This window comes from Anabrus simplex, chromosome 8 (assembly GCF_040414725.1).
Source record: "Anabrus simplex isolate iqAnaSimp1 chromosome 8, ASM4041472v1, whole genome shotgun sequence".
NCBI lineage: Eukaryota > Metazoa > Arthropoda > Insecta > Orthoptera > Tettigoniidae > Anabrus > Anabrus simplex.
Window position 1 is genome coordinate 226,892,828 of NC_090272.1, and position 23,149 is coordinate 226,915,976.

General features: G+C 39.4%; 1 protein-coding gene across 4 annotated transcripts in view; it reads right to left on the reverse strand.

Moving 5' to 3' along the window:
- Positions 1-954: 954 nt before the first annotated feature.
- Positions 955-23,149, reverse strand: part of Adi1 (acireductone dioxygenase 1) — a 44,763-nt gene continuing 22,568 nt past the window's right edge. For 3 of the 4 annotated variants that reach the window (XM_067152737.2, XM_067152740.2, XM_067152736.2), the window contains exon 5: positions 955-1,217. In XM_067152737.2, coding sequence (XP_067008838.1) covers positions 1,092-1,217 — 126 coding nt within the window. In that variant the 3' untranslated portion in view covers positions 955-1,091. Of the gene's footprint in view, positions 1,218-13,864; positions 14,139-23,149 lie in introns of all 4 variants that reach the window. The other variant, XR_010860882.2, reaches the window with a different exon arrangement.

Consider the following 23,149-nt stretch of genomic DNA (forward strand, 5'->3'; position numbering starts at 1 on the left):
AGTACAACCATCCTCTATATAACACTAATAAAAATGGAAGGGACCCGACACTTCGAAAAATGAAGTTATCGGCCAAAGGAAGACAGGGGCCACGAAGGGCGTAAAAATGAAAGACTCTCTAGCCCTCGTAAACCTAATAGCGTCGGGGTCGGATAGGTCAGATAGGATAGATGAAGGTGAGGAGCCTGGCACAAGTGGAAGCAATGCCAGGACTCAGTTAAGGGCCCCCAGGGTCACCAACCCACGCTCCAAAGCTCAGAGCCCCTGGGGCCCCTTTTAGTAGCCTCTTACGACAGGCAGGGGATACCATGGGTGTTAATTCTACTGCCCCACCCACAGGAGGGGGAGCCATAGTACAAGAGGGCTGCTACATGTGCCAAGCAAAGGAGCAACAGGTAGCTGTTTTGTGTACCACTTTCAAGCTTGAACTCCTGCACTGAACACTTTGTTCAGTCCTTCAGAGCTTCCGCTGGTGGGATCCTCAACTGCTCTGCCATCAGCTGTCATAGATGGCCTAGGCATCACTGAAGAGGCGTACTAGGGAAATGAGGAGTGAGGTAGTTTCCCGTTGCTTTCCTCACCGAGCCAGAGTTGCTATTACATATCAGTCTGCCAAGCCCACTGAAATGCATCAATCGACCCTATGAGCAACATTTTCACACCATTCATAGCAGGGACTGGCTGCATAAGGAATTGGCATTACTAGCATCGCTCATACCTCAGTCACTTTCATATTGTCAAAGCCAAGAATAAGACTGAGACAGATCTATGAAAGTAACAAAACTGCTCTACCCTATACCAGAAGACATAGTGCACTGTAAACACTAGGTCCTGCCAGCAAAGACCAATTGAACACTTACCCTACTGAATTCATTCATGCGTGATTTACAAGTTTCCTAGCTCTGAAAGAGGATCCTGTTACAAGTACTGATAGGTTAACATATAACACAACCATAACATTTTGCTCTTTATTCAGATAAAATATATATCTTTTCCCAAAAACCATAAAAATAGTCTAATTACATTTTGTACATATCCTTCATTCAAGACTCAAGTCGCAACACTGCAGTCTGACTGCAGAAAACCATCTTTCATTCTTCAAATCCATTTCTCAAAGCCTCTAGGTAGGCTTTACGACACTCCATATCATCAGCTGGCCGGTTGTGAGGGGTCCAGACAGGTTCGCCAATGAAGAAACGTTGCGCACGGATGAAATTCTGGGAAGACAAACAAAAATAATTACTTCAGTGATGAATCAATTCACTCAATAATCATTGATCTGCATTTAGCACCATTGCCCAGGCGGGAGATTCCTTATCAATTAGCTATCAAAACTTTTCTTAAATGATTTCACAGAAATTTGAAATTTATTGAACATTTCCCTTCATAAATTAATCTAACTCCCAATCGGTCTTCTTGTAAACAAATATTTGCCCCAATTTTTCTTCTTGAATTCTTACATTATCTTCATTATTATGATCTTTCCTTCCATAAAAGCTGCACTCACACTTATTCGTCTAGTAATTTCATTCCATGCCATCTCCACTGACAGCTCGGAACATATCGCTTAGTTGAGCAGCTCGCCTTCTTACTCCCAAGTCTTCACAGCCCCAAGTTTGCAACATATTTGTAACAGTACTCTTGTTGGAAATCACCCACAACAAATCACGCTGGTTTCCTTTGGATCTTTTCCTGTTACTGTATCGAGTATTCCTGGTATGGGTCCTATACACTAATTGGTGTTCTTGTTGTTCAGGTTATCAGTCCATAAACTAGTATGATGCAGCTCTCCATGCCGCCCTATGCTGCGCTAACCTTTTAATTTCTATATAATCACCACATCCTACAACTACTCTAATCTATTTGTCATATTCATGCCTTGGTCTACCCCTATCATACTGCCTACATGTCCATCAAGTCCTGGCTATTTTTAGATGTGGCCTCCAGTCAAATTTAGCCAAATCGTTGTCTTCTTACCAATATAATTCAGTATATCTTCATTCATGATTTGATCTAACCATCTCACTTCCAGTATTCTTCTGGGGTCTTACCAGTGATAACCATATGAAGAAATATGTAACCTTCATTTACAACCTCATTAATATGATTACTTTTTCCTTAAATTAACACCTAAGTACTTGCAGTGATGCCCATGACATACTTTCAGCCCTCCAACATAGTAATTAAAACTTCGAGGACTTTTCCTCTTGGTGCAACTTACAACCTGCCATTGTCTGTAGTCTATCTCACAACACTGTAGAGGTATTTTTGCAGCCACTTTATACATTATAATATCGTCTGTGATTCCACTTCTTTACTCATAACATTCATACTGAAAATGAAAAGGCGCCTGCCTTTTAGTACCGGGAGTGTCCGAGGATATGTTCCGCTCGCCCAGTGCAGGTCTTTTGATTTGACGCCCGTATGCAACCTGCACGTCGTGGTGAGGATGAAATTATGATGAAGACAACACATCACCCAGCCCCCGTGCCAGCAAAATTAACCAATGATGGTTAAAATTACCGACCTTGCCGGGAATCGAACCCGGGACCCCTGTGACCAAAGGCCAGCATGCTAACCATTTAGCCACAGAGCCGGACTATCATTTATACTTATATATAGGAAAACAAAGTTTCAATAATACTGCCTTGCAGAACTGCCCTTTATATTGTTATTGGATCAGATAATGGTTCATCCACTCTAATTCTACAAGTTCTATGTTCTAGAAATGTAGCCACCCATTCATCTTTTGTCTAGTCCAGTAGTTTTCATGTTCATCAGCAGTCTCCCTTGATCTACTCTATCAAAAGCCTTTGATAGGTCTACAGCAATACAGCCCATTTGGCCTCCTGAATCTAAATTATCTGCTATATCTTGCTGGTATGATCTTTCCAAAACCCAAACTGCCTTCTATCAAACCAGTTAGTGATTTTGCAAACACAGCTCATAATCCGAAACAGTGCTTTCCCGGAGCTTACATGCAAAACATGTCAAGCTGACTGGCCTGTAATTAGCCACTTTCCTTTAAACACAGGGGCTACTACAGCAACTCTCCATTCATTTGGTATAGCTCCTTCATGCAAACGGTAATTAAAAAAGGGTGTGAAAGTTAGTTCCCTTTGGGAAAATCGAATGACCATGAATTTGTCTTTCAATAAATAGATAACGATTAATTTATTCACATCTAATGAATAGTTTTTGAGAGACATCTTATGGAATTTGGAGTTGACAAGTGCAGGTTTCAGTACGGGTGGTGGGGAGAGAGAGAACTGACTTAGAGCCTACGGAACTACCAGAAATGAAATAATCAATTCTCTAGAGTCTGATGACATGAGGCCTCTTTGAAACAAGAGCCTTCTATACGTCTCTGTCACGACCATCCACCAATACTTCACATCACAGCCTGCAAGATCACATCGATCATCTGTACCCTTAACGCCCCTCTTTGACAACACGTCTCTGTCACGGCCATCCAACAATATTTCATATCACAGCTTGCACGGTTGCTAGGTAACATTGCATCGCACATTTTGTATCGCTAATATCCAGATGCAAATTTTCAAATAACCCCCAGCCATAACTACTGCCTTTTAGTATAGTATATCCCCAGAAATCTTATCAATTCCAGCTGCTTTTCTAGCTTTTGGCTTTTGTATCTTTTTGTAAATGTCTTTATTTTTATAGGTATATTTGAGAACTTTGCCAGTATTATATAATGAAACTAACATTTTACAGTCTGTCAAACACTAATTGAGACATTCCTGTAAAAGAACACAACATTAAACATTCTTCGTCCATGGTTTTTTAATGGGACATGTTATTCCCTTGGATTATGCTATATATCCCGGAGGAAAACAAAGTATACATATGAAATTTTGACATCATTAAAGAGCACGCATTATAAGCCAATATTGTTATAAATCCGGTGACATCAATGACAGAATTGAAGCTTGCAAATATGAAGGCTATAAGGACTGATAAAGACTGCATTCTCATGAAAAAGGATGCTTATTCCAAATTTTATCAGAGTATATGGGAGAAAAATGGTCTCAGAAGGCTTGAACCTGTTTATAGTCTGATTAATAGAGCACTTCAGATTCCCTTGAAGAAATAATATTTTAACAAAGAAATGTTAATTTACAAAACTGTGAGGAGTAATGGATATTCTAAGCATTATGTTACTAGAATAAAGAATAAAATCATTAACAAATCTAAAACAACCCTAATCAACCTCTTAACCGGGCATGACTAGTTAATTCATCTACCAATAATTGTTACTCAATCGGGTAATGACAAATTAACTAATCTAGAGCCTATGAAAACTGTTATCTGCTGGGCAGGATGTGTTATCTTGTTTCTTTATGTTGTATGTAGCTCTATGATCACTTTGTAGATTTCAGAAGGTTCCAGACTTGCTGCACCAATATTTCATTGTATTTTCTTCCGAACATAATGACTAAGCACGTTTGTTTGGATGATGAAACTATTCATCTGATTGATTCAGATGACTACTCTTTGGATAGCAGGAATAGCACAAGTGGTGAAACTGACAGTGAACTTTCTTCTGAAAATCAATGCTTTCAGAGCAGCGTTGACAGGCCTATGGATTTATCCGAAGATGTAGGGGAGTTTGTCAGTATCTAGTGATACTCTAATTTTACAACGGTTGCTAGGTAACGCTGTATGACCATCAATCCATACCTTAGGCCTACATTACAGCCTGATTCATTGCAACGGTTATACTACCATTAGACATTTTGTGATGCTAATTTATTTAATTTAATGTAATTTTCAGATGACCACCAGCCATAAGACATGTATGTCAAAATGGGCTGGACATGTTCCTTCGTCATTCACAAAAGAGTAATGGGCGTAATGAGGTCATTCGTCACCCACATCACGTTATGATAATGGATGTGACGAATTAATTTTCGGTCAAAATATATTCCCTATTATATAGGTTCATTTCTCAGTGGAAACTCCCTGGTTAAGAGGTTAAAGATCAAAAAGAAAAAAAAAGAATTTTGCAGTGCTCACTTATAATAATAAAAATTAATAGATTTAAAAAACAAGGTATTGAAACAGCTTACAGAATAGATAATAATAATAACAACAACAAATTATAATTTAATTCACATAAAGTACATAGGGTTAATCAATGTCACAAATCATGGAATTGCAGCTTGACATGTAAAAAACAAGTATACTGGGCAATCAGGATGGAGTTCAGCAATTTATTACAAGGAACACACGAATGTGGTAAAACACAGAAGATACTCAGTAATGTGCGAACATATGCATGATAATAGTAATAAATTTACAGTTATAGAAAGAGAGATGAAAGTTTTGTTTGCAGTTTAGAAAGGCAAATACTGTATATGGACATATTGGAAAAGTTACTAATTTATTTAGCGCAAAAACAAAATAAAGAGTTAAATCTGAATGAAGTACTGACTGAAGAGAATTTGTTATTTAAATTGAAAAGCTTATATACTAGGAAGAAGAGGAGAAAGAAAGTTAAATAACAAAGAACTAATACCCTTCTACTTCCATGCCCAGTTTGATGTATTAAATAACCACCCACAGTGTTTTACCCCCCCACATCATCTTCCTTTGCCATGCCAAGAAATAGTTACCGCCTAATCCCGAATAAGACCCGCACCCTAAATCTGAGATGGCAAAATACGGAAAAAATTAAAAATTCAAATAACTTACATACTTATTTAATTTTCTTCAAATATACCACAAATATAAATTCAAACAGCTTACAATTTATAAAATCATCACAAAAATCATAAATAAAATCGATCCAATATTCAGATCATTCACAATTCACCGTCTTCATCTGAAGTTTCACCATAGGAGCTTTCGTCGCTGGCATCTTTCCACAAAGTCATCCTCACTACCGCCCACTGAATTTGAAATTCCACAATTCCACACTAGATCGTTGGGAATGCGTGCCCATGCGGTCTTGATCCAGCTGCATATTAGTCCCACTTCAGACCTCTTCACTCGTCCGGTTGGTGTTAACGCGTAATCACCATCAGACATCCATTCGGTGTACAACTGTTTCATTGCAGTTTTGAAAGGCTGGTTCACGCACACATCCAACGGCTGTAGAATAGAAGTGAGTCCTCCGGGAATTATCGCAAGATCAGTTTTTCCTTTCCTCATCATATCTTTTACGGCATCAGTTGTATGTCCTCGGTACCTGTCCAACACAAGGATGTTTCTGTTTTGTAACAAAGCTTCTGGGCAAATTCGCCAAACGCACTTCACCCAGTCCTCCGCTAATGCAATCTCCATCGAGCTGGACTTGTGTTCTAACAATAACACCGGACGGCAAGTTCCCTTTCGGAAGTGTTTTCAGAACCACATATGGAGGGAGTTTGGTTCCATCTGCTCTAATACGAACAACATTGCTGTGCTTCGCTGCTTTTCGTTATCACCTGTTCTGATGGTTACACTTTTAGAACCCTTCATATCCACTATATTTTCCAACAGCATTTCAAAATAGACAGGTGTCTAGTCAGCATTCCCAATTTGTGACAGCAAATAAGAATTTTGCTTCTTCAAATGAATAACGTGACGCTGAAAGGCCATTAATTTTTTTTCATACGCCCCAGGAAGACGACGTGAAATAGATGTACGTCTGCAAATGCACAATCCCTTTCTCCGATAAAAGTTCCAGATCCATCCACGGCTTGCAGTAAAACCCTGTGTTTTGAGTTCTTTTGAGATCTCTAGTGCTTTCAAACTGACACATTTAACTAGAAACACCATATCCTAACTCACGTTTTTCTATCACAAAATTTGTGGAGTCCTTCAATTTCCGGAAACACTGCACTCTGCCCGCGGAACGCTCGGCGATTGCCGTTACTTTTTAGACGTTTTTCCTTCTTCTTTCGTCAATCACGAATACACGAATAATCAATATCGCACTTTCTGCCAACAGCACGAATTCCGTATATTTCAGCTTTGCTTACAACTTTAAGTTTCTCACGCACAGTAAATGACTGTAGACCCCGTTTTGAATCCATCGCTTACTATCGAGACAGCACTTTCATGGGACATGTACGGAACTCGAATGTGAGCGAGGTAGACTTCCATAACCAACAGTCTCGACTGTCGCAAAGTGCGATATCCCGCGAGATCAGCTATTCGCGCACTCAGCATGCCAGCAACACTTGTGAAACAAATGCCGATCGAGCATCTGCAGCAGCGGCTTTCATATTTACCGCATATTTACCCATATTCTTTGATTTACCGTATTTCATTACCTTACATTTCGTGTTTACATGCCACTGTAACTGTGAAAAATGAAAAAATCAATCTTGTTTTCTAGAACGCAACTAAAACACAATAAAACCTAAATGCCCGTTTACATGTGGTATATTGAGTACGGTAACCATATTCAAATCTATTTCAATATTCCATGTAAATGTAGTAAATATTTATGAGAATGAACGGCTTGAATACGAACCGCACCCAAGATTTAGAACCAATATTTTTGGGGGAAAAGTGCGAGTGGTATTCGGGATTATACGGTATTGTGTCAGAATCTTTATATATACTGTATTTTATATACATATATATATTTCCTCTCCTTTCTTCCCCTTCTTTGCCAACAAAGGTACGCCAGGCCACATCCGTTTGAGACTCACTGTTAGCTATGTGTATTGGGTTTGTCAACAAGCAGCCACACTGTAAATCTCTTTTTACCGTCATTTTTAACTTTCAACATCTTCTCTTCATTCTATCTTATAGAGCTAATTTGGATTTTCTCGTTTTTTGGTAAGTTATATTTGAGGAATTTGGATTGATTAAAGTGCTCCAATGTGGGTGTAAAATAATTTTTTAAAAATGAAATATTATATATTTTTTATCATTCAATATTTTAAAAATTACTATTATATTGCATAGTACTTGTTTCAGTCCATTTGACCTCCTTCAGCTATGTTATGGAAACATATATAAAGATTCTGAGAACTGTTTTTTTTAAATCATTAATGAAATTAAAGTATTTTTTTAATAAAGAAAAGAAACACACTATAAAATGGATGATTCTAAAGAGATGTTCAATTTTATATTCTTTAGAAAGGGCAACATGACTTTCATGTGGCCTTTTTTAAAATAATAATTGAATTTGTGTGTGTGTGTTTGTCCAACCCTTGTCTCGTTTCTCTACGGGTCGGGTATGAGGTGAGAAGAATCTGTTGTGGCAGGTATTTTATGACCGGATGCCCATCCTGACGTTAACCTCATCAGAGGAGTTAATGAGATGAAATGAATGACGTGATATATGAGAGTAGGAAAGGAGAGGGTGAAACCCAGTGCTGGCACGTAGCCTACTCCTGTCGAGTAGCACCAAGGGGTCTGCTCAAGGCTTAACGTCTCCATCCGACGGACAAATCACCGTCAACAGCGTCATATGCCCTCACTTCATATGAGCACTGCAGAGAGGTTTAGAATTTAATCCAGGCTTTTGGCACACAGTCTAGTGATTAGAAATTGTATACCACCACCTCCCCTACCCTGCCAGCCAACATTCTGCTGGACGGCAGCTAACAGCCATTGATCCAAAGAAAACAATTACAGTGAAAATGAAAAGGTTATTCACTATATATGTCCAGAGACCCCTGTCTCCTATACACCACTCCGTGTGATATCGTTTACATTTCTGTCCACATAGTTCACAGATGCACTCTAAGGCTTCCACCATTGGCTTCAGTTGCATATAATTCAGACCATATTTCTTTCTTCTTAGCTTGTAGCTCAGTTTAGTGATGGGCAGTCTGAGACGAGGTCTCGAGAGCGTTGTACCCGTATTGTGTGGCGTGCAGCGTGTCGTAGGCCTACAGGTAGTCGGAGCTGAATGTTTGTTCCGAGTATGCGAATAGCAGACCATGGGCCTTCTCAATGTCATAAATACATGTCAACAAACGACTCGGGCGTTCATTTTACCTAGGTCTATTTTGACGCAGTATAACATACTTATAAAGGATACGCATTCTGGCACTGTATGCACTGGTAGGTACACGAATGAGTGGTTTAAGTACAGAACCCAGTGGCTACTGTAGGTACACGTACCTGGATATTAGAGGCATGCATTATTCGAACTCGAGACGAGGCAAGATGCACCTTGCTGCATATACAACCACCATTACGCGTGAGTGTAATGTGTAATCTAAAATGCTTCAGTTTGCTCCAATTTTTTAGACAGGTAGGTGTACATCGTTATCAGACCCCACATTCAATAACATATGACCACTGCTTGTGTTTACCGATATTTTGGTGACGAAGGAAATAATAATGTTATAAAGTATTCGCGTCATAATTACGGTAGGTACTTCGATATATGACTGTGTAATTGTGTCTAGTTGTACGCGACAACTTGAAGACGATGTCCGAAACGCAATGTAAGTCGTGGATGAGTCGTGGATGTCGGTTCTTTTGAAGAGATATCACATAGCACAGCCCGCTTTGTTGCTTATTCAAAGGACGTCGGCAGAAATACTTCTGGGATGATCCGACACTTAAAACACATAATATAAATGAGGAGGGATAGTCAGAGAACATCTCCGGCCCGGTCTAAATCACAAGGAGCTACCCTGCCGACAACGATTGTGAGGCATCCAGGTGGGTTTACATCCTAATAATAGTTATTAATAAATTATACGGGTTATTCAGCTAAGAAGTCCACCTGACATAACTCGTGAACAGTTTAAGATACTGGCATTCTGTCTTCACTTTCGTTAATGGTATTAAGGAGCTCATAGTTCAACGTGCAGTGCTTTCCGAGGCTTTTGACAAAATTTATTGTCACACACGTTTCCATACGAGAACTGCTGATGATAACTATCAAGCTTACAGTCATAGTTACTAGGACGTCGCACAGCTCGCAGCACACGAGAATCGGTCTCGAGAGCGTTGCTCATCAGCCCTGCTGAAAGAATTGGAACAAAGTCGGGCATATTAGATTACACGTTCCACTCATGTGTAATAGGGGTTGCATATGTAGCAAAACACATCTTCCCCGTCTCATGTTCGAATAATGCACGCCTCCAGTATCCAAGTAGGTGTACATCCTCACAAATTATGCATTGTTATACAGCTGAGACGTCCACTCCAAATAAGTCGTAAACAGTTTAAGATACTGACATTATGTTTTCACTTTCATTAATGGTATTAAGGGGTGCATAGTTGAACATGCAGTACTTTTCAAGGCTTTTGACAAAATGTATTGGCTCACACGTTTTCATATGAGAACGTTATTTCACGCAATTACTGCCAATGATATACTATTAAGTTTACAATCGTAGTTACTGGTACGTCGCACAGCTTGCACTACAGGAGTGTCGGTCTTGAGATCTGCGACGTCAGTCTCGAGAGTCTCGAGTGAGAGCGTTGCCCATCACTAGCTCAGTTAGCAGGGGCCTGTTCCACCAACAAACTTTGCAACTTTTCACTTTTCAGTTGTTCCACCTTCACTTTTCAGATTTAGCTTGCAAAGTGAAAAGTTAGGAATCTTTTCACTTTTCAAGCCTGTTATGTTCCTCCATTGGTGCAGAAATGCAAAGTGCAAAGTAATGAAGTGAAAAGTTTTCAGAAATTCTGCAAAGAGATTGTTCTCTTTTCAGTTGTTAATTAACAAGTATATACACTAGTTTCTCGGCCTAGAATTTGGTTTAGTAATAAAAACATGTTAAGACGAGAGCTTTTGTTATCATCAAGTGAGGACAGTGATGAAGAATCCCACAAGAGAACATACAAAGACAGGATTAATTTTCATAACCTCACTTCGACGGAATTTTGAGAGTGTTTTCGTGTTATCCCATTACAGACTGACTATATTCTTGAAATAATTGGTCATTTATTGAAACCTGCAACAAAGAGAAGTCAATCCCTTTCCGAAAAGGAACAAATTCTGATATGCTTACATTGGTTAGGAAATGGTGCCCAGCTGCATGGTGTGGCAGCAATGCATGGGACATCAAAATCAACTATTTGCAGAACTGTTACTAAAGTCGTAGATGCTATAGTAAATGTAATATTTCCTAACAAAGTACGCTGGCCTGATAATCCACGTAATATAGTGACGGAATTTCTAATGAAGGGTGGCTTTCCTTCTGTGAGCGAATGTGTTGACGGTACTCTTGTTAATATTGATGCTCCTACTGAGCACGAGGAGGTTTATGTTGATAGACATGGGCATCATTCTCTTAATATTATGGTGATTAGTGGTGCAGACTTGACCTTCTACAGTGCTAATGCTAGTTGGCCGGGTAGCATGCACGATTCCAGGGTCCTAAGAAACATTGCTGTATGTAGACGTTTTGACTCAGGTTGGAGGCCGTTCCCAGGAGCAGTTATATTAGGTGACAGTGCCTATGGACTAAAAGAGTGGCTGATACCCCCTCTTAATAAAAATCCTGATGATGCAGTTGAGCAACGATTTAAGAAGGCACATAAATCGACACGGTGTATTGTTGAGAACAGTATCGGAATTTTAAAGGAACGTTTTGCCTCCTTAAACCACTTACGATTATGTCCAACAAAAGCGGGAAAGGTGGTCTTAGCGTGCATTGCATTGCATAATATTGCACGTAAGGTTGGAAGAGAAAATGAAGAAGACTTACTTACCTTAATGGATGAAAATGAAGACCCCAATCCTGGAAATGATGAGGCACCAGATCTAGACGCCGTTGCTAAACTCAATTTGTTGTTGAGATATTTCTCTAAGTGAACTGAACAGTAATATCTGTTTCTATTTTTTTAGTTCCGTTTGGGCCTGCTATGGACCACGTGGTTCTTATCTCTAGCAGCTTTCTTCTTTGACCAGTACTCCTTCATCCTTGCACTGTGAAAGTCTTTTCGCTCCTGGGTCCATTTCACACCTCCTCCCGGACGTACTGTTTTTTCTGTTAGTGACTGGAGAGAGCTTGATGTTCTGATCAACGTTCTGTACCTATTCCTGTCATAAATTTCACTGGGAGCAATGTCCAATTCTTGAAGATCTTTTCTGACGAGTCTTGCCCACTTGGCATTAGTCGCTTTCCCTCTAGAGATGGTGTGGAAGATTCTGGAGGTGAGCCTCTGATTGTCCATTCTCATGATATGACCATAGAAGTTCAATCTCCTCTTCCTCATAGATGTTGTAATGCTCTCCAATTGTTGGTACAGTTCGTTGTTGTGCCTGATTCTGTACTTGCCTTCTTCTTTAATAAGGCCCATGATTTTTCTCAGGATCTTCCTTTCCTTCAGCTCCAGTTTTCTAACTTGCCCTTTTCTTACCATGTTTAGGCATTCTGAGGCGTATAGTACTGATGGTCTCACTACAGTAGTGTAATGCCTGATTTTGAGATTAAGTGAGAGGGATTTGGATTTGTACATACTCTTACATAGGTGGTAGGTATTTTCCAATTTGATGCATCTGCTGTTCATGGCTTGATCTTCATTCATGTTTGGGGTTATCCATTCTCCTAGGTATTTGAAGGAGTTAGTCCTTTGTACTGTTTTGTCCCCCAGTGGGATTGATTTAGGTGCATCTTTGATGTTGGTGATAAACTGTGTTTTGTTGATGGCGATCTTCAGCCCTACTTTAGCTGCTATGTGGTCGAGAGAGGATAGTTGATGGATAGCTTCCTCCACGCTGGATGCCAGGAGTGTAAGGTCGTCTGCGAAGGCTAAACAGTTAACTGTTAACTTGTCTTTCTTGTAGCCAATTCTCAATCCAGAGCCATCCTTTAGCATTTTCGTCCCGAATGACTTTCTCAAGTAGGCAATTAAAGAGGATTGGAGATAGGCCATCCCCTTGTCTTAACACCTGTTTTGATCTCAAAGCTCTGGGACAGTTCCCCTCTGAATTTGATTCTGGCTGTAGTGTTGGTGAGAGTTGCTTTCACTAGATTCAAGGTTTTCTTATCTAGTCCCAGCTCAGCAAGTGCCTGGAAGAGTGACTCTCTATCTACTGAGTCGTAGGCCTTCTGAAAGTCAACAAATGTTGCCACGTAGGGTGAGGCGCTTAGGTTTTTGTAAGTGATGATGGTTTTGAGGTTCAGGATTTGTTTGGCGCATGACCTTGACTTGCGAAACCCAGCCTGGTACTATATTAATAACATTCATTTTTATTTACTATACTATATTTCTACTGATCTACATACAATAAACATGTTACTATGAAATTTAAGTTCAAATCAAGCAATACGTTTGTTGGCTACCGTATGTATTAGTATGTAGTATGTATGTAGTGTAGACAAAATTCTGCGAAGCAGAAGCTGCAATGTCACTAGTAAATTCTGAAGGTGGTATCTCCAATTCCCTTTCCAACTTCAAACTTTGCAACTTCCTATGGTACATTTCCACACGGAGAAGTTCCTGCTTCAGCTTTTTTTGTCACCGTATCTTCACTGTTAGCAATAGGACGTGGGGAATTCGACAACTTCCTTTTCTTTCTCCTCGGTGTATTTTGTAGGTTTTCGCCACTGGGAAGTTCAGCAGGAGTCGGTTTTGGCTCCACGGTCACTTGATCTTCCATGTAACTTTCTGGAAGATTCAACCTGTCTAAAATGGCCGAATCTTTCTGTAGGATGTCAAAGATATCAGCATCCACCTCATCCAATTGCTTATCTTTCCCTCTTCACTTTCAGTTTTCTTGGCATTATCTCTTTTTGCCTAAAAGCACGAATTTAATGCTTCAGACAGAATATATAGGTAAGATGAAATCATTACATATATTCTCCAATCACTTCTACATCACAATTTTATGTAAAATGCTGCATCGACATATGTGAGGTTATACAAACTGATTTAAGCGATACTTTCTCGATTAATGCTTTTAATGAAAACGTACATATTTACTTACTAGTGCACAACATTTCCATAATCCAAATAGATTATCCCTCGCATACGTCCAAGATTTTTCGGCTCCAGCTAACTACAAAGACTGAGCTTTCTTTAGGACTTCAGTCCAAGCGGATTGCTTGTCATCATGTGATAGGTTATTTTTGAAGTTGCCAAAAAGGATGTCCCATTTCTCCTTGACGACTTCTAACACCGCTAGCTTCTTGCAATTTTCTTTTTTTCCCACCATGATCAGAACTTGAAAACTGCCAGTACCACAATTATCGCCAAATTCACTGTAAAAAATAAAGTATTAAAAACATGGAGTATTATACAGTTTGCCCATGGAATAAACATGATCGGATCACTCATCGCAAAGACTTCTCACTTTGCAAAGAAACTGAAAAGTAAAACCTAGATCATGGTGGAACAGAAAGACTTTGCACTTTGCAAGAACTGAAAAGTGATAAGTGCAAATTTGCAAAGTGCGTTCGCGGAACAGGCCCCAGGTCTTGGTAGGCAGCTATGGATGGTAAGCAAATCTTTAGTCTTATATCTATATGGAAGAATTCCATGGCTATTTCATAAGTTAGTCTGGGTGGGGCAGATCGCGACAAACAAACTCTTCTTCAGAAAAGATGCCTTTGTTTTTTCAATTACTTTTAGGTTGTTCTTGGTGGTAGGACCAAATGAGTTGTATCCCATAAGCAGTGATGGGACTTATTTTACTGAAGAAGCCCTTCTTGGCCGTGTTAATTGATAGTCTTCGTAGCAGTTTGATGTCGCTCATTGCTATTAATGCTGGTATCATCCTCTTTATTACATGTTTCGTGAAGGAGCCAAAACAAGAGTTGACCAAGGGAGGTTGGGTAGCATAGATGAAAGTGAGGAGCCTGGCACAAGTAAGTGGAAGCAATGCCAGGACTCAACTAAGGACCCTGTGGTCGCCAACCCACGCTCCCAAGTTGAGAGCCCCTGGAGCCCCTATTAGTCGCCTCTTACGACTGGCAGGGGATACTGTGGGGTGGAGGAGAATGATGATAAATCTTGATTGATAGAAGTAAAACTGTGAGAGAAACTTGTCATATGTTCATTTGTGGGTGAAAATCTAATTCTAAATAATTTTTCTAAATTAGTTTTCAATACCCACATGATCAATAATAATGATAAATATTCTGATTCTGGTTTTACAAACTCAAATGCACACATTGTAACTCTAGCTTGAACACATAAATGCCAAAAAATACAACAGATATTCTCCCACCTGCCCCTGTGTGGTGCAGATTTCACCATGGCCCACATTCTCACAGAACACACTGATCTCTCTGGCCTAAGACGGAACCTTGGCCTGCAGGAGACACTCGAACTAATACTAGCCGATGACGTGAATACTGCTGATCTCATCATTCGCTTTATGTGTGAGAGTGGATTAATTAAGGGGATATACATTTTCAAGTGTTCCATTATTCAAGGAACTTAGGTTCCCTTTTGATGCATTAGTGACTTTTTGGCTTAATGAAATATATTCCTGCATTGAATAAATACATTTATTTTAAGTTTTGTCCCCATTTAATTTGTTCAAAGAGGATGATTACCTAGTTGTATTTCCTCTTTAAAACAAAAACCACCACCACAACTTTATTCACAGTGATGTTATCCACATCACTCAAATCACCATCTGAATCTACAAACTTTCATGAGAATCACTCAACTGCTCTCCTAAAACATTCTCTATTTCCCCACTCAACAACCCGCACTTGCTTGTAAAAGCCATCTCCACTCATGATTGAGCAAATGAAAGAGAGCCGGTGATAATGAAAGAGAACAGGAGGAAAAACATTTTTGTTATTATTTAGCATATGACTTTTATTGCCGGGAGTGTTCGAAGACATGTTCAGCTCAACTGGCGCAGGTCTTTCTATTTGACGCCCATGGGTAACCTGTGAGTCTGTGTGTGAGAAGATGATGATATTGAAGTGGGAAGAGGGTGAAACCCAGTGTTGACACATAGCCTACTCCTGTCAAATAATGCCTATGGGTGTGGTCAAGGCTTAACATCCCTATCCAACAGAGTCAATATACATACATCCACTTATTCAATATTTCATTTACTCAGAGAAGAGTCATGTGATAAAAGTTAGTAGTACATGTTTCATCCAAATGTTGGGCATCTTCAGCTACTATATACCGTATTTCACGGCATAATCGTCGCACTTTTTATACCAAAATTTTCGAAAAAAATTGTAGGGTGCGACCATTATACGATGAATACCAGTATTTGTATTACTCAAAAAATGTATTTATAACTAAATTGTATTTGATACAAATTTAAGATGCACGTAATACTCGCGTTTATACATCAAAATAATTAAAATAGTCTAAAACAAAATTCATAATTTTTCGCAACAATTCGGCGAACGTTTTTCCAACCTGAAAATAAAAATGAACGTATTTGAGTATTAAAGTTAAAATATTACACTTGCAAAAAATTATCGCTTTGTTGTGAAATGCGGACTTACTGGTACGCAATTTATTCCAAATCTTCGGTGTCGCTATCGCAGGTTTCGCTATCTGATGCGCCGTCCTCGCCTCTGTTAATACCAGTATCAGATTCTTCGTCTCCCTGCCACACTGCGTCATCTTCGGAACCGTCTAGTGCATTCGAAATCCCAGTCCTTTTGAAGCTCTTGGAGACTAGTTCAGGTGGTATAAGATCCCAACTCTTTTTCACCCACGAGCATAACAAGTCCAAGGGTGGACGCCTGATATTTCCGGCGGGCGTCAATTGCTGATCGCCGCTCATCATCCACTCGTTGTAAATCGACGTAAGTGGTCTTTAAAGGGTTTATTAACACATACGTCTAGTGGCTGCAAAGCAGATGTTAGGCCACCAGGAATGACTATCTGTCGTGTCTTATTTGTAGTGAGAATTTGCTTCACTTCGTTCACGAGGTGACCTCGGAAACTATCTAAAACAAGCAGAGCTGGTTGTTTTAGTAGTGCACCAGGTCTTCTATTCGACACAGTTTTAACCCAGTCCAGCATGAGTTCTACGTCCATCCAACCCTTTGGTTGCACTCGTACATGAATTCCACGGGGAAACTGTATATTCTTAGGCATCGTTTTCCTCTTGAAAATGATGTAAGGCGGCAACTTTCTCCCGTCAGCTGTAATGGCTAGCATTGCCGTGCATCGCAACTTCTCACTACCGCTGGTTTTCATTAATACACTCCGCGATCCTTTTAGCGCAATAGTGCTGTTGCGAGGCATATCAAAAAATATTGGAGTCTGATCGGCATTACCGATTTGAGAAAGCAAGTACGAAGTTTCCTTGCGCAAACGTATGACAAATCGGTGAAAATTTACAATCTTGTCCGTGTAATCAGCAGGCAACTTTTGGCTTAGTGTTGTTCTCCTTCGCACTGACAGATTGTGTCGTCGCATGAACCCCTTAATCCACCCACGAGTTGCCTTAAACTGAGTTACCGGTATGTTGTGTTTGCGCGCTACCTCCTGTCCCTTAATTTGTAACATTTCATATGATACACTGCAGCCATTGTTACGTATTTCACTGACGTACCTAAACACTTCTTCGTCAATTATAGGAAACTTCCCTGTTTTAGGACCTCTAAACGCGCGTCTAGAAGGGTTTGTGCTTTTTAGCTTGTTTTTTACTTTACTTTCCGCCAGTCACGCACCAGCTTTTCACTCACAGACAATTTTCTTTCTGCAGCTCTGTTCCCGTGCTGTTCAGCGAAGGCAATTACGCTTAGCTTGAAGCCCGCAGAATAGTTTCTATATTTACCCATAATCGCTTATAAATGCTTCACACGTTAATGTTTTGCGATATAAATGACTTTCCGTAATTGTTCACTATTAAAACAAATTATTTCTGCAAACACCCAAAACACAAATTAAAAACTTAAATTCTCACGCACACATGTCTACAGTAATCACGTAAATCTGAAACAAATAAATGCATCTGTGATCTGTCCATTCCAGAGCAGCCAATACTGTTAGGCAGCAAGGAAGCATGCAACAATTTATCAGTTTAGCTCGTTGGTTGCGACACACTACTGCGCTTGCGCAAAGCTCGCAAACCGGAGCTCTAGCTAGCGCGGTGTACTGTAGATTTACTGTATAGTTGACTGTATTCCGAGACGTCAGTAACAAACATTCATTTTTTTCAATTTCTTTTAAACATACGGTAATTAGGTTAATATTTCTTCCCAGTTATTGATGATTTTATATTACATTACTGACGAGTTTATAAAATAAAACTTTAATAGCATTGGATAATAATTATCTTGACTGCTTGGATAAAACTTTTCATCCCATGCCCGGACACTTATGACGTAGTAGTAAGATAAGAGTCTAGCGATGACAACTGAGACATCGTAAATAATTCGGCTGAATAATTCCGTGGAAATCTGCGTTATCGTCTTGGATTTCACTTCGTGCGCAATAACACAGGAGCCGGCCCCATGGTGTAGGGGTAGCGTGCTTGCCTCTTACACGGAGGCCTCGGGTTCAATTCACGGCCGGGTCAGGGAATTTTACCTGTATCTGAGGGCTGGTTCGAGGTCCATTCAACCTACCTAGCCGGTATTTCCTGGCGAGGTTGCCGATAAGCGATAACTTACAGCCTTACGTATTTCAAATGGGAACTCATAATATGTAGGTGGTGAATAAATAGTACACTGTCTCGCGACCACGTTGTCAAACTGCCGATAGCCTACCGGTAAGCATAATATGTAGGTGGTGAATAAATAGTACACTGTCTCGCGACCACGTTGTCAAACTGCCGATAGTCTACCGGTAAGCCATGCGTCGTACATATACCGGTATTATTTATTTATACGTTGTGCAACATGTCGCAAACGTGACTGTGTTGCCAAATTGCCCATAAACCATACACGTATTTAAATTGCGCATTCATGTGCAACTTACGTTGCAGTTCCATTTACCTTTTAACCAGATTAGTGAACAAAATTTGGACGTGCGACGATTATGTAATTAAAGGTTTAAAGTCAGATTTTTGTATTGAAAATAAAGGATGCGACGATTACGCGGTGGCGACGATTATGCCGTGAAATACGGTATTATAAAAGACTAAAACATTTCCAATGAAAACATTAAAGGGCTAAATGAGGGAAATCCTACCTTCCCTGCTGGGCATCAAGTAGTTGCCCTGTCACAACCGTGTGTCATGACGTGCCCCTTTCATATCAGTGCCGAGCGAACGGACTCGAGCGATTCTCGAATCCAAGCGAATGTATAACAACGGTAGGAAGTTACAGTGCTTTGAATATTTACGTGAGTGATAATTTTGAGTGGAAATTCGAAAAATTCAAAGCATGTAATTTAATACAACTTAATATACAGCAAAGTTTAGTGGAAGCAAGCCCAGTGTGTGTGTGCAATGTTGTGAAATATCAGACAGAACACGGGCCGATGACCTTCGATGATAGGCCCCTTAAAACAACAAGCATCATCATCATCATTGGACAGAACGGCGCCAATGTACAAACAGAAATGCAGTAGGAAACCTTGAAGGGTAATTCAAGAAGCCAGTGGAAAGAAATGTCACCTATGCCACGCAGTGATTTCGATGTATCAGAAAAATACTTTGTTGTAGAGTGTTCCACGACACTCCCCCGTTAGTTAGTGGGAGGAACATGTAAGCCAATCAGACTGAGAGACAACAGAATTTTGTGGTAGTAGGGGATGGTATTCAGGAAGGCACTGGAAAAATTTTAGAAAGTAGCGAATAAACATATAAGCTAGAGATTGGGAAGTGCTCAGGGAGAATCTATCCTGCTACTGTGAAAGATGTGTCATGGCAGTAAGCCACAGGTGACTCTAAGGGAAAACTGTTCCAGCTACCGTGAATTATGCATCGTAGCCGTGAGCCATAGAGACACAGAGAGAGTAAACCTACCCCACTGTTAAAGAAATTTAAATAACGACAGAGTGTTATTATGCTTAACAAATGCATAATTAACCAGAAAATTACAGTAAAGAAAATTGGACTTGAGTTGGGGAACAATAGTATTTAAGTGTACTGAGATTGACTTTGTGGATTTGCACTTTCCTTCAACTAGACTTCACGACGTCCAAGACAACTACGACGTCGCAGAGAGAAGAAGAAAGAAGATCCTGAAACACAAGCCAAGTATTCACCAAGTTATACAGGCATATTTCAATTGTAAATTAGCTTGTCTACACAGAATTTGAGAGGACAGAGACTTGAGAAAATCCCTCTCACATATCAAGTTTGTACATATTTGTAAAGACTAGTTTCCTTGATTATCTGTGTATTTGTAAAGGTGTACCGATGCTTTGCATAATACAGGTGAAGGGAGTTGTGAGTGAATTGGAAGTGTAGTCTTGTTATTGCCACGGTGCACCTAAAATCGAACCCAAGTCCCCAGCCTGTTCGGTCCTTAGGATCACAACGACCCATTAGATACATTGTAGATTAACCTAACCAAACAAAATTCAATAAATGGAATAATCTATATATATAAAATAACTTGTCCTGACTGACTGACTGACTGACTGATTCATCATTCATCATCGCCGAGCCAAAACTACTGGACATAAAGAAATGAAATTTTGGTGATATATTCATATTAAGATGTAGGTGCTCGCTAAGGGAGGATTTTTGGATATTCCGTCGCTAAGGGGGTGAAAAAGGGGATGAAATTGTAAAATGAGTGTATCTATATCTCAAAACTTTAAAAGTTTACAGATGTAAAAATTGGTATTTAGAATCTTCTTTAAAAATAAGGAAACACGTATTTTTTTGTTTTCAGAAAATCCCAATAAGAGGGGTGAAAAAGGGTGAAAATGGGGAAAAATGGGTTGAATGCCTTTTTTCAGGATACCGGTACGTACATCTCAGAAACTGAAGATATTACAGATCTGAAAATTGGTACTTTTGATCTCTTTTTAAAATAAAGAAATACGTATTTTTTTGTTTTTGGAAATTCCAATTAATGGGAGGCTGAAAAGGGGGTGAAATTTTTAAATGAGTGAATCTGTATCTCCAAACTTTTAAAGTTTGCAGATGTAAAAATTGGTATTTAGAATCTCCTTTAAAAATAAAGAAACACGTATTCTTTTGTTTTCCGAAAATCCCAATAGGAAGGGTGTAAAAGGGTGAATAATGGGTTGAATACCTTTAATGAGGCTACTTAAATTTCAGTACCTGAAGATATTACAGACCTGAAAATTGGTACTTGGAATCTACTTTAAAAGTAAAGAAACACGTATTTTTTCGTTTTTGGAAAATGCAAATATTGGGGGGTGAAAAGGAGGGGGGGGGGGAATTTTTTTAAAATGAGTGTGTCTACATCTTACAATTTTAAAATTTACAGATGTAAAAATTGGTAGTTAGAATCTCCTCTAAAAATAAAGGTACACGTATTTTTATGTTTCCTCTAAATCCCAATGGGAGGTTTGTAAAAGGGTAAAAAATTTGTTGTATGCCTTTTATGAGTATACATATATCTCAGAAACGAACGATATTACAGAACTGAAAATTTGTATATGGGATCTCCTTTAAAAATGAAGAAACACGTAATTTTTTTGTTTTTGGAAAATCCAAATAATGGCGGTTAGACAGGAGTGACAAATTGGGGTGAATTTTTTGAAAGACTCTATCCACAGAATATCTTGGAAACGTAAAATGTTACAGACATAAAAAGTGGGTGTTTGGAATCTCCTGCAAATGTAAAGAGATAGAGGTGATTTGTTTTTGGAAACTCCACTTAAGGGGAACTCAAAAGGGGTGAAATTTTAAAATGAGAATTTTTACAGTATATCTCAAAAACTTAACATGTTACAGAAGTGAAAAATGGTATTTTTATCTCTATTAAACTTAAAGAAACGTGTATTTTTAGTTTACCACTTTGGTGAAGGAGGGGGCGGGGTAAAAGTGACTGAAAATGGTGTTGAATTCTTTTAATTAGGCTACTGATATCTCAAAAATGAAGATGTTACAGACGTGAAATTTGATATTTGCAATCTGCTTTAAAAGTAAAGAAACACGTATTCTCGGAAAATCCAACGAAAGGGGGGGGGGGGTGAAATAATTGAAAAATTGACTTAATTGTATGAAAATACATACATCTGATAAAAACTAAAGTTGTTACAGACGTGAAAATTCGTATTTGGATCTCCTTAAAAAAAAACGCGTTTTTGGGGGGAAACCATCTTGGAGGGCGGGAGTGTAAAGGAGTTGAATTCCTTTCATGAGGACACATAAATCAGAAACTGAAGAAGTTAGAGTAGTGATAACTGGTAATTAGAAGATCCTTTACTATTAAAGAAACAAGTATTTTTTGCGGGGAAAATTCACTTGGGGGGGGGGGGTAGTGTGAAATGAAGTGAAAAAAGTAAATTATATTTATGGGGATACTTATATCTCAAAACTGAAGGTAATAGACGTGAACATTGGTGTTTGGAATCTCCCTTAAACATAAAGAAACGAGCCTTGTTTTAGTACTTTTTTGGGGGGAGGGTGGCGGTAGGCCGTAAATAAACTTAACGGCGGTGGGGTGTAGAAGGAGGTGAGACCAATTGATTTTACTGTTCTTAATGTTTTTATAAGGATCCTCCGTTGCTCAGGCGGCAGCGCCCCGACCTCTCACAGCTGGGTTCCGTGGTTCAAATCCCGGTCACTCCATGTGACATTCGTGCTGGACAAAACAGAGGCGGGACAGGTTTTTCTCCGGTTACTCCGGTTTTCCCTGTCATCAGCCATTCCAGCAACACATAATAGTAATAATAGTAATAATAATAATAATAATAATAATAATAATAATAATAATAATAATAATAATAATAATAATAATAATGTTCCGTACCGTCGTCAAATGTGCGGACCGCGCTGGAAAAGGCTCCTGGACGGGTAATGACTAAGAATGCAGTCCGGCCGCGGGTTCAGTGCCGCCATGGCACCCAATATGACACCACGCCGGATCTCCTGAAGGATTTTATCCATATTAAAAAAGTTATAGGAAAAGATGGCAAAGATTTTCGGACCCAACTGACCGGCAGGAATACCTGAGACTAGCCCGGGAAGTACGAAATCGATTGCTGGAAAGGAAGATTGGAAAATGGGAAGAAACGTGCCGTAATCTAATAGAAAACGAGTCAGATCGGGAATTTTGGTGGATTCTCGCAAAAAACGAGTAAGATCGCGAATTTCGGCGGATTATATATCTAAGACAATAAGCATTCAATTATAAATTTCAGTATAATACCGTAGCGAAGCACGGGTATCTTGCTAGTATGTCTA